The sequence below is a fragment of the Varroa jacobsoni genome, unplaced genomic scaffold (assembly GCF_002532875.2).
Source record: "Varroa jacobsoni isolate VJ856 unplaced genomic scaffold, vjacob_1.0 scaffold_614, whole genome shotgun sequence".
NCBI lineage: Eukaryota > Metazoa > Arthropoda > Arachnida > Mesostigmata > Varroidae > Varroa > Varroa jacobsoni.
Window position 1 is genome coordinate 143,899 of NW_019213516.1, and position 12,703 is coordinate 156,601.

General features: G+C 40.1%; 1 protein-coding gene across 7 annotated transcripts in view; it reads right to left on the bottom strand.

Annotated features, from left to right (window-relative positions):
- Positions 1–2,326: 2,326 nt before the first annotated feature.
- LOC111261915 (uncharacterized) overlaps positions 2,327–12,703 on the bottom strand; it is a 110,126-nt gene continuing 99,749 nt past the window's right edge. For 6 of the 7 annotated variants that reach the window (XM_086968888.1, XM_086968889.1, XM_086968891.1 and 3 more), the window contains 3 exons: positions 11,398–11,541; positions 9,472–9,609; positions 2,327–6,325 (listed from right to left, as the gene is read on the bottom strand). In XM_086968888.1, coding sequence (XP_086825014.1) covers positions 6,295–6,325; positions 9,472–9,609; positions 11,398–11,541 — 313 coding nt within the window. In that variant the 3' untranslated portion in view covers positions 2,327–6,294. The remainder of the gene's footprint in view (positions 6,326–9,471; positions 9,610–11,397; positions 11,542–12,703) is intronic. The other variant, XM_022835796.2, reaches the window with a different exon arrangement.

Here is a 12,703-nt window from a genome sequence, read left to right on the forward strand (position 1 = left end):
TGGCAAGTGAATGTGGCTTATGTAGTATCCCTGAGTTTGAAGATGGATTCCTCTCTCCGTATTATCGCGCGCCTTCAATTCGCCCAAATCTCAGGAGGCATCCTCAGGAGTCAGAGGTTGGATGACTTAATTGGCAGAGAGTGAAGGTAGCAGTCTTTATTGCAGTGACATAGATTCCCTAAGATGCTATAGTAGTGGCACCAAACTCATTGAAAGATCTATTACCGATCGATGAAATTTAAACTGCGATAAATAACGTTGATTTGTGCCAAGATCATACTAGAGCGATAATGTTTGTTGTTGTTGTGTTTTAAACGCTATATCACTCAAATGATCGTCTCGGATTCAAAACGTTTTGATAACTGGGTTATATAAATCAGGTATAGTTTCTAAAATATTCTATTTTATTTCTTTCCTTCTATGCTTTGTAAAGAGGCAAAAGCCAGCAGACTGTTAAACCAAAGTAAACACACTAAATTTTTCGGTTTGCGGCGACGGTCGCTACGATTCGAACAGCGTTTGTTCTTCCTGACAATACATTACTAACATAAAAAGCCGGTTAGTCTCTTCTATATGATTACAGTTTGCGCGGGGGTCTTGCAGCGGCCCTTTTCGTGAACGAAAACAGCATTAGGAAGGTTGATGAAAAAATTCATGGCAACAAAAATGAGACCGCGCCAAAAAGTCACAATATCTCTGTGAAGTGGAACAGTGTGCATGTTAATCTAACGACCTTTACACAAGGTCGTGCTCAACGACTTAACCTATCAAGAAGCACTTTATATTTTGAAGCACGACCTGCATTTTTGCCCGTCCTAAGGGAAACAACGCACTCAACCATCACAACCAAAAAGCACTATAAGTATCGTTTATTTGCAGATTACCTGTTGGAATGAAATGAGTGCTAGAGTTTCTTTGAGTACATCGTCTTCTCTGATGAAATTCACTTTCGAATGAGGGGCTATGAGGGATTCAGATAAGGCCAGAGTGAGGACCAAGCAGCGATTTCGTTCACAACGACCCACTGTGTGGTACGGTTCGTGGGACAAAAGTGTAACTGGACTTTCTTGTTTCGACGTAAATTATGGAACGACAGCAGTTCAACGAACGACGAACCCCATTATGCCATGTTGCAACGTTTTCTATGGATTGCAATGCGAATATTAGATGCGGGCAAACTTTGGTCTCAACAAGGTTGGGTAACTTGCCACACGGCACCGGAAACGATCAGTCTGCTTGAAATCGTGTATTCAAACCGGCTGATCTCGTTATATCGTAGTGGCATCTAGTGACCTTGGTCTATTTACTCTTCCCAGTTTGTCCTTGTACGGCTAGGTGATGGATAATGTGTACTAAACAATTCCGAATACAATTTGCAATCTCTGACGGTGAACTATACAGAGCCATAATGCAAAGTTACGCAAAACGAATCGAGTCATGGAAGCCGTTTCTACGGGAACATTTATTGACCTTGTTTCTTATATATAATGGGAATTATATCCGGGGACATAGAAAGAAACTATTGTTTCCATTGGTGGGAGGATTTTTTAGAATATAAGCCTTTGGCCCATCCTATAGCATACACTCTTTTAGCTTTTGAATCTAATGCTATAGTCTTTGTTTTCGAAAAAACACACCGACAAAAGTTCGTCAGCGCAAAGTCTTACGATCAAAACTGCCCCTGAAGCAGTGCCAGGTTATACCATGCGACAGGCCCAACTATTCCGGTCAGCGAGAAATTGCGATCATTGGATTCCCTCGTGGGTCGTTAGCTAGCGCATTAACGACTTTTAGTTTATGAGTTCTTTGCATGATTTAAGGCACAGGGAGACAAAAAGAATATCAAATTAATATAATACAACAATCATCATCTGAGGTCTGGGAATAGTGTTTATATATAATTAAGCAGCAAGTTGACAGACCCAGAAAGTTGTTGCATGTCCACCTTGGCCTGTACGATACTGTTGTGGTAAACGGTGGGTTTTAAAGCAACGAATAGCTTTTGGGACAATATCTGGGTTTTATGAGACCACTCGATGAGATTAACTTGTCAATTCCAGTCTATAGGACAACTGTTCAAAATCTCTGCTGGTTTTTCTTGCAGGCAATCTCAGTTTTCTTCGAAAACGTTCAACAATTCGACTCAAACATCAGCAAAGCTCCGTTACCGAAACATTTAAAAAAAAAAGCAGCTTTATTTAATAAATAAGAACTCTGTAATAAATAAGTTCACTCAAGTGACCGAATTTAGTTTCATTTTACCATTAAGCCTTGTATTGAATTTAGTTAATGTTAAATACGTGTGTAATAATAACAACAAACGACGTTAATACAATGCACATAGGTGTTGCTTTATTTACTGTTAAGTCAAATTTTCTCTTTCTTCTTCTTACCTATCGTTATTCATGCTGCAAATTTGTTTCCTAAAATGTTTCTGATTGTTGTTACCATTAATGACATCGTATCTCTCGTTATTGACATTGATGTTTATACTATTGTAGCGAGACACAATTAGCTGTCGTTTATCTAGATGTGTTTTTTTTTTTTTCTATATACTGTTTTATTGTGTTGACGACATAACTATTGTTGGCACTGATAAAAGACTAGCTCATCTATCTCTATGTATTTTCGAAACACTACCGCCACCTAGTGGTTGGTCGTTCGTTCTAGCTGACCATATCATCATCGGGGTCGTTGGGCCAAACAATATTGTATGAAAACGCTGAGCGTATGATGTGCCCATTTTCATCCGTCAATTTCAAATAAAACGATGACATGGCAGCGACTCTTCCATCTTCGTTTCAGTTTGTATTGCAAAATTCGGCTACAGTCAGACGATGGGTATTTCTACCTCGGCGTTCCATTGTTGTTATTATTATTATTATTATATACTTAGTCTATTATTGTTATTATTCATAGCCTGTGTGTCCGTCTCATTGTCAATGTTATTATTTTCATGATTATCTATATCATTATCCTTCGTATTGTAATTACTAATATTCGTATTAACGTTCGGTATGCGCGCAAACGGTTTCTCCTTTTATCGAGCGGCATTACCATCGGTATCCTAATTACTATATTGCCTTCAGTAATGACGTTATGCAAGCCTCTCATAGTGCGCTCAAAGAACCCTTTTTCGTGGGGGAACTACTTTTCAGTGGCGCCCCAACTTCTTCGCAGATATAATATATACATTAAAAACTTCTCAAGCAAAGCATCACCTACGTTACCATTTGTTGTTAGCATTGTCATCATTATCATTAGTTATCGTTATCTCTCTATGGTTTCCCTCGTGTTCATTTTGTCACCCCTAAATATCTGTATCTCAATGCCATTGCTTCCTATTCATGTTGTTATAGCGTTGATTTTTACCAATAACTTTAGTCAGTGAGTCGTCTCTTATACCTTGGCAATAATCGTGGACTCTGCGCACCTTTTACAGCAGAACTTTATTGCATCGGCCTTCGCCGCTTTCTCCGTCCTTGCCAGTGATCTTGCTTTTGGTCTTCTGTGGTACGTCGTCATAGTAGATAAGTTATCTTCTCAAGATTAATAAATAAACGATGTCATAGATAACTATTATGAAAATGGTGATTAGGAATCTAACAATAAAGTTGCTAGATGAGAATCGTTAATATACTATATAGAGCGTAAATTGCTGGCATATGGCCCGTGGCCGACGGTATCACCAGCGTCGCCCCGCGAGCGGAGCTGACCTTGTTAGCGATATCGAATGAATCGCACGAACTTCTGGTAGTTCATCTATCGAAACGATGAGTATTGAAATTAGACAAATATTCTACTTAATTTCTAAATCAAGGCCACATTAGGTTGGTACACACTTCCATAGATCGTATGCACCCAGAAAGTGTAGCGTCATCGCAGGCCATGCTATTGCATAGAAAAAAAACCAATACCAGAAAGGAGCGTCCTGAATTATACCAGACAGAGTGAAGCTGAGCTTTAAATACCGGTCTGTGATAGTCGATTGGTTTTCGTAACTAGCACCTAACGAAACCATTCGTCCAACTTCCAACTTTCAGGCAAATAGCTTTGTAAAAATTGCCTCCAAAAAGCCACTGGGCCAAGATCAGAAAAACAAAATGCCTACGCTGATTTTTTTCGTATAGGAAACATTGGAGAAGAACTAACGCACGCAATTAGAAAAGTAAGGCGAACGGATGACTAATGCTGACGGCCGATACGTATAGCATTTGTCTTAAACAGATCAACACGTTAGCAATATACTTGAATTTGTACCTAGCCAAACTGGTGTTATTTTGTTTTTGTTTATCGCTTTCGTTACTATTATTATTATCGATTTTCATCAATTTGCGATGAATACACCGCCGTCTATGTGCCAACTAGACAACCCGAGTAGGCGATTGATTGTTCTGGTTTATGTCAATAATAGGTAATTTTTAATAATGTCTTTCGAGCTAGTAATCGACATGGGCATTATATATTTCAGTTCAGACCACTTATTACTCTTCAGACTATAGCAGGCGTTCCGCTGGTTCGTTCAGGCTGACACTACTCTAGATCACCGAGCCTCTACTCTGACTTTAGGCAAACCGGCTCAACTATGGGAGCTTTTGATTGTGATGAGAGCTGTCGTCAGTCTCGATCATCGTCCACGTCGCTAAACTCCACTTTAAACCATTACTTTCGACTGTCCGTGCGTGCGTGTGTCTGTATGCATGTATGTTTACGCTTCGTATCATACGCAGGATCTCTGAAGTCTCTGTTTGTACAATTGAAAAGTAAGAAAAATCTTTCGCAGCTTACTTATTTTCCACACACTTGGGTTATTTTTCGTTTATTTTTTGATTATACAAATTTGCTGTATATTTGTTTACCTGATCATCGTGCAGGCTCAAAGGCCACTAATCGTGTTCCGTCCAGAGACCCGGGATCGTACTGTTGCTTTTAGCTTCAGTCAGTTTTGAGCACTGGATTTGATGAGTTGTTATTTTTTGATTCTTTTAACTAATGGTGCGGTCCAGCACACACGGGTCCGGAAAATTCAAGTGTAAACTGTCGTATGTGATACCTACTGTTATTTGTCATGATTAAATGTTATGTTCAGGTGTTTGCCATTGTCGTATGGACTTTAAATAATCAGTATTTGAAACGATTTGACGCCGCTTATTAGAAATAATTACTTTGCTATTATTCGTATAGATAATAATTATAATATGTTTTCATAGCATTTAGGATTTGTCATCGGAACATGGAACAATAGACGCTTGTCTATCGGCGTTACTACTAAAGTGAATGGTCCTAGTGGGTATACGAAATAGCGCATTCGTGCTTTTCTCTATTCACAGCTTAACTCATTCGGTTTATCTACGTTCTGCACGCGTTTTTCTTTCGTTGTTTCCATCCGCCCACGTCAACCTCCTTCCTCCATATGACAACATTGACTGCAGGTGTTTATCTCAGAAGCAATCGAGAATTAGATTAAGCCCTCCTTTTCTGTTGATTTTTTGCTTTTTTTTTTTTTTTTTAGTATCTCTAATGTACATGTTTATGTATTTCGAAAAATATTTACGCTTCGTCTGACACTTGCATGTATATCCCTGTACAGTCTTCTCTAGGGGACAGTGGCTTTCTGCAATCGCATCAGTTTTCCGCCATGTCTTTCATATGCCATTTCACGCTGTTTCAGAGCTACGCTACTAGCAAGCGGCGTTTAGATCAGAAATGATAATAATGATTATGCATTATATACCTATTTGTATTGTGTATTTATAGGTGCATGTCGTATGGGTAATACGTACTACGTGAACATGTGGGTAAACGATACTCCTCCTAGCAATTGTCGTTGGGTGATTCATTCATTGTGATAATGTCTTCCTGCTTGCCTCTTATCTGTCTGTATGAATCGTTGTATTATTGCTTATTGCATTGTATGATGAAGTTGAGCGTGCCGGTTCTACGATGCGCCCCCCCCTCGGATACGTCCAATCTAGTCCGTCCCTAGACATCTGTCAGGCTGATTGAACTAAATAGAACTGTTTGGTCCGTCGAGACAAACGATTATATTTGACGCTAGCTGGAGACCTTACAAATGTATGAAAGCTTATCGCAACGGGCTCATTATGTTAATGCCAAACGCACAGACTCGTCCAGGATTTTCGATTTACGTAATTTCTCCTACGTTGAAACACTTTACATCCATATCGATTTTTTTAGGGTCACTCGATGCTCTACAACCGTGTCGTTAATTCGGCCATTGATCAACAGGGATCTGAGCCGTCGGCCAGCCACGATTCGAAAAATTCAGGCGAATTACACGCGCGGTGGTAGGCGGGTTAATTGACTGAAAAATAGTTCAAAGTAGGAAAATTAGCTTGAATAGCTTGAGAAGTATAAGCCTTCCTTACTTCTATATAAGTTATAAGGCCAAAATACTTAAATGAACCCATTTTTCCGCGTTGAATTTTTATCTCTGAATCAATGGTCCAGATAGCGGACCCACTCTGGATGCCGGACTGGCAGTTATCGCCTTCCTATCATAGAGTGTTCTCTAGGTACTTGAGGCCATAGCGTATAAAGCCATTCATTTATTTCGAACGGCCTGTTTTACTATGGCGTTTCAATTTTGAAGAAGGTAGCTTTCAGCAAAATCGTATTATCCATCTTGAGAAAGAAAGAAAGAAAAAAAAAAACGGTAAATATGCCTAGTTTGCTGGGCATTTCGTTTGCGAGAGCCACTAGCTTAGCTTGTGGCCCGTCGTGCAAGCGCAAGGAGCGTTGTTGCTCATAACAATGGCAACGTACTTCTGATACGCGTCTGGGCTAAATATGGATTCTCGGAATTGTCAGTTTTCTAATCTTCTTTTAGTTCGTTTCGAAACGTGATTCGCTGATATCTCCCAGTGCCGTCTGTGAAGAATGTTTACGAACGTAAGTTTAAACGGTTACAGTTCGATCTCTCTCGATAGTCTTTTAAAAACCTAATTATTGATATATTTTTTGTGAGTTCTCCCTTTGGCTCCAATAATCGTCCGGTGACCCTTAATATTGCGCACGGAACTATTACTTAATTACTGCTTTCGAGCATTTGCAAACATATTACATAAAAAGAATAAACAGGTATCTGTATTTAAAATAAAAATACAATATCACTCTATGAGAGGGAAGTCAGGGGTAAATTAAACGCGTACTTCCTGCATCGAATGCTGCACGCTACGGTCGCCGAATCGTAATCGAAATAAGCGAGCAGATATATGAATGATCGAAGAGTTCCGATTTTTCCCTTCAATATCCTTTCAAATATCATGACTTCAGCATTGTATATCTATTTAACATGTTTTTGATTGGGTGCGTTATTTTCGTAGCGTTAGGAATTATTGAAGAAACGACGAAGAATACCACATGATCATTATAGACACCCCTATATTATCAAACTATTCTAATTATTGCGACGACGCTACAAGTTTCGTCGCGTTCTACCGCTATGTTTTCCTTGCCGTTCTTCTATCTCCGAATCTATATTTCTCTCTTGATATATTTTGACGCTGTATATCGAAAACGATGAATAGGGCGGTAAAAAAAAAACGTTTTCGGCTGTATTTTCCTTGGAGTGTATGTGGGTATTTATATAGTGAGTATTATAACGTGCGCCCGCTAGAGTCATTGGGGGAGTGATACTGGCATCGAATAAGGTTCAAACAATTGAAAAGTCTATCGACGTTATAGCTGACGAAGGTAATCTATGTGTGTGCATCTTTTCCAGAGCCAACTTATGGATGTTAGAATAACTTATGGTTGCAATAGTGCTAACCATGCGCTTGTAGCAGTTGTACAACCACTACTAAGATTGTAGCAACTGTATTAACACAGCAGTAATTATATTTCATCGAAATCGAGGCATTTTCGTTTTCGTCTTTCTTCAGGAATTAACAAATATATCAGAAGTCCATTGTGTTGCGGCGAACGATTCTCAAGAGAACCATTCTATTTCTCTTTGTTTAACTGGACTCCTGTTGCCAAGCTTTTAGCAGTTCGTACGTCCGCCGCCTCCAGGCGGTCAACCAGGCTCGAGTAAAGGGACAAATAGCTATAGATATGAGTATTAGTTTCAGTACTATGTGACCAACATCTCGTCTTCATTCCCTCTCTTGTTTTCTGTTCAGTGATGTTGTATATGTACGTATGTACGAACAGGCCCATTGCGAATAAAACCATCCGGCCATCATCGGGATACACGTCTCGTGGCACGAGAAATGTGGAAGCGATTTACATACGTTACGTGATACACGTAATTATTACTTGTAGTGTATAATAGCACATGCACGACAGATCTGCGCTCTCCGAGTCGTTCTGTTCACGTATGAATTGCTTATTGGCGTTGATTTCTTGTTTTCTGATCCTCTTTCCTGTTCTACTGACGGGATTCTTTGCTTGCTGCCCCGGAGTCTAAGACAGTATTTGGTTCAGACATGTCGCATTGTTTCAATAGTTCCAGCTCATGTATTCGGCGCCTAAGGTTCATCATCGTGATTTAGTATGAATCTTACTGCTTCGAAGCAATAACTGTAAAGCAGCTACAAGCTCAAAACAAAGCGGTTTTATCCATTCTTGTCGATCCTCGACAATCCAACATTAACGATAAACGGTCCATCTCCCGAACTACGTACCTCGTGTAAAAGGATAATGTGTCCATATCTGATTTTGTTTTTCTTCTCCGTGATTTTTTTTTTCATTGCGGTGAGGAATTAGATGTGAAGTGTTACATATGCGTACAGACAAAACTGGGTATGCCTGTGCAAGCTTCGTTAGCACCCACTGTAAACCTAGTCTGGACCTATTCTGTTTAGCTGCTTAGGACGATGCGCGCTTAAAGGAGACATTTTATGACAGAGTTATTCTCTAGCTTTCGTGCACTCAATAACAAAGTGTACTTGGACAGCGAACATCTTAACGCAGCTCAATGTGGACCACAGCTGGAAAGCAGATGCCCGATACTGGCTAGTTCAAAAGCGAGTAATTTTCTTTCAACGAACGCAGGCGACAAAAATGATCATCAATATTAATTTTACTGTTATCTTTTTTCTCTCAATTATGTGCTGTCGGAAGCCTCTGTTCAGAACCCGGTCGGGTAAAGCTGCAATGCTGCATCGGATCGATCTTGGATCTTATGTACGTCAACTATAATGTATGTTTATCATTCGTGTACGCGTCTACGGGCATTTTACGGTTTTTGTAGAGTAGTGAATATAAGCTATAACTATAGCGAGAAATTGTTCGTGATGACAATGATCAGTCGAACGACTTTGTCGCCATATTTTGTGAGTTATTACAATTTTTTATGGTCTCGTGCTCGTGGTACTACGGTGGATTTTACAATTAGCAGTTGTGTATTGCCGTTTCTCTTACGATGAGACGCCCATTTTAAAATATCTGTCTTAATAGTACAGGTGATCAGTGTTGTGTTTTTACTTAGTGTAGGGGAAGTAGTACATCGATTGTTGGAGATCGAAGGTCCAGGAGGAAGCCCGAAGCTCGATCATCTCTAGGATGCTTTTGCGCATCTGCTGGTTATTAGCTGAAATCGGGCCAAGGAACGACTCACGCATCTGCACGACCAGATTGTTCATCCTGAAAGGTAGATTATTACAGAAACGTAGAAATAGCATACCGCAATGAATTAGCCTCTGTAGGCTTGAGTGTTTGCGTACGGAGGTTGTGAAAAATGGCCGAATACACGGATATTTAAGATTTGCCGGTAGTCACCTCAGATATCGGTTGCGTGTTTACTTAGCATAATCTAAACCAGTCAAAATGTTCGACTGTAGATTGCCAAATCAGTTAACCTGCTACAGCCTCCTGTTTTTTAAGCGCGTATAGTGTCAATAATTTTCTTCTAAAGACGTTATGAATAGAAAATAATGTGAAACTGATAGTTTTCCATAGGAGGCTATTCCGTCTTTAAAAGTAGTAATCTTTTTCAAGGTCGAATCTAAATTCTTATTCTTCTGTCACTGATTGTTCCTCGACGATCAGCACATACTTTGAGCGAATAAACTCGTCTAAAATAATGAAATGTTGCATCTTGATAATATTTTAGTGATCTAACAACATTATAGAATATTTCCTACTGCCACTGGCTCGAAGAAAAATATCTGAAAGTAAAAAAAAAAAGGTGAATACAAGATCTGAAACCTTAATGGTCTCCTTATATTATTGGTATCAAACACTGGTTCTCCGTAGAAGTCTAGTAAAATCTTACGTGTGCCTTATGAGGCCCATAGTTTGGTATGTGTCAAAAGGCACTCAACTATTTGTACCTTCAAACAGCTTGGGCAGAAGCAAAGACAAACCACTCATGTGGTATTAGAACATTTTTACGAGACGTAGGCCCGTATAGTTTCTGAGGAAGAGGCTTCTGCTTATCGCGTACACCATTAGCATGTATCTGCAAGCAATTCGTAGCAGAATTTTGTGTTCTGAATTTTCTGCAGATACAGCGCAACAGAACACTACAGAGGACTACTTTAGGCACAGTCGATAGATGGATGAGATTAAAGCGATAACGAGTAACAAACCACTTGATCCTTCTCACTCACATCATCTAACGGCTTTCAATTATAATTACTATTTATTGCCAATGTAGTTAATATAAGAAAAGCAAACTAGGTTACTGTATACCGGAACTACTATTGATGATTATTGACAGAATAATATTGATGGGCATTGACAGATTGATAATTTTTCGATTCGTCGAATGCCGACTCGAGCCGCTGAGATACATGGCAATCGCTGCTTAGCTGAGGCCACTCAAAGCTCACGGGACTCATTTTTCTCTCTGTGGCCTGCCCACGACGCAGCTCTCATTAACCTAGCCTCTTCAGTTTCATATACGTAATGCCTTATTAGGCCATTAATTTTATTCGCCAGGTTCTGAAAACCAAATTAGCGACATCTAGTATAGATTTCGATGCGTCCAGCCCGAATGATAGCAGCTGTTTAGCGAATCGCTCTGTACTGTTCGACGCGATCTGTCATGCTTAGGTAGATCCTACGGATTCAGAGGAGCGAGTTACGCCCAATAGTATTTCGGGATGGTGCCACATCAGATGGATATCTACGGCTCTACTAGGCTCTATCGATTCTATCATCTAGTCCTGCGATGCTTGAATGAATTCGTTTCAATTCTCGATCTAATATTTACTTCCAGATATTTGAGAGAAAAACGAAGCTCCTTTGTGTGCCTGCAGCGTTGGATAGTGTCCTGACGAACAAATGACTTAAACATTCTTGTCAAAAATAGGAAACCGAGTCTCCACGAGAGTTCTACTATTTAGTTGACTTTTGGGCATTATATCGGCAAGTTGACTCGTTCCCGTAGACGTAAAATATCCTGAATTGAGTTAGAGATTTACGTACCTAAGCGGAGCGTCAGTGTCGATTTGTTTTCCGACAACAGATAATACGGTGCGAAGACATTCGAGCTCGGTGGGATTCTTGAGGGAGGCCGGTTTCAACAGCAGTTCAAGGCAGTCGTACAGGAGCGTGCACAGCGTCACCGCCCTGCAACGTAAGAGATCACATGATGATGACCAAGGCCGCATTCGAAGGCAGCGGCAAGGGTACTGCTTTCTAACGTCGCAGAAAAACACAGTATATTAAGGGAATTTCGCGGCAGTACGAAGCCTAGGACCTCACACTACATCATTGCAAAAAGTATCTATTGAAAGAAATTGTATTGTTTTCGTTCTTGCCGTTCACGTCTAGCGGCTGTAATTATCCAAGATAATTGTACACGAAACATACTGTATACACACACGTACAAATACTTTATTTCGTTCTACTATATCGTTCAGGTCGGCTCAAAACGAAACTTTGATCACTCGGTCCAAATTTATATGAGAAAAGTTGTTATATCTCTGTGAACTAAATGAGATACTAATGGTTAAACTCAGTGATTTTTGCTTTCTACAGCGCGATGTATTATTTACTCAAAGTTATCCAAGTAGACCTTTATCGATTAGTCTCTAATTATCGATTAATTGAGCTCTTTTAATGAACGTTTTCTTTGAGTTCCCGTTTTCACATATTCTGCTGGGCCTTCCCTTAATAAGGTCTTCAATAAACATAAAAATACCACCACCAGCTGGCTATCTGTATCTCTGTCGTCTCTCTTGAATTCGAGTGAGCCACTAGCAATATTTGTCTGCACCATTTCGTCTATCACCAGTTGGTCGAGTGGCAGAAAATGGAAATCCCCCTATCAGTGATGCCCTAGCTTCTACACACAGATTGGGGACCCTCTGTGTGCACACGGCGATCCAAATTATCGGACGATAATCATGTTGATGACGGGCGCACATCTAATTCTTCTAGCTCATTTGGTTGCGGCTCATGTTTATGTCTCCTCTAACGTTACCTGCCTGTTTCCGCAATTTTTCACTGCCTTTCACTATAGTTCGGAGCAGTGTGTTTGATCCATGTTTTTTGTCTATCCTGTTTTTTCTTACCCATGCAATGAGGTGCCCGGAGGATCTTCATTTTGAGAACAGATCTGGGAGTAAACAGCCAGTCGGCTGACCACCTTGTCGCATTAGAAGAGCAATTTAGCAGGTACAGACCATTGCTGTTAATCTGGATGCAAGGTGATACCTAACCTGGCCGACATGGGGTCAACGGTGCCCTGTTTTCTTCGCCTCAAACACTGAGCGACACCGATAGTCAA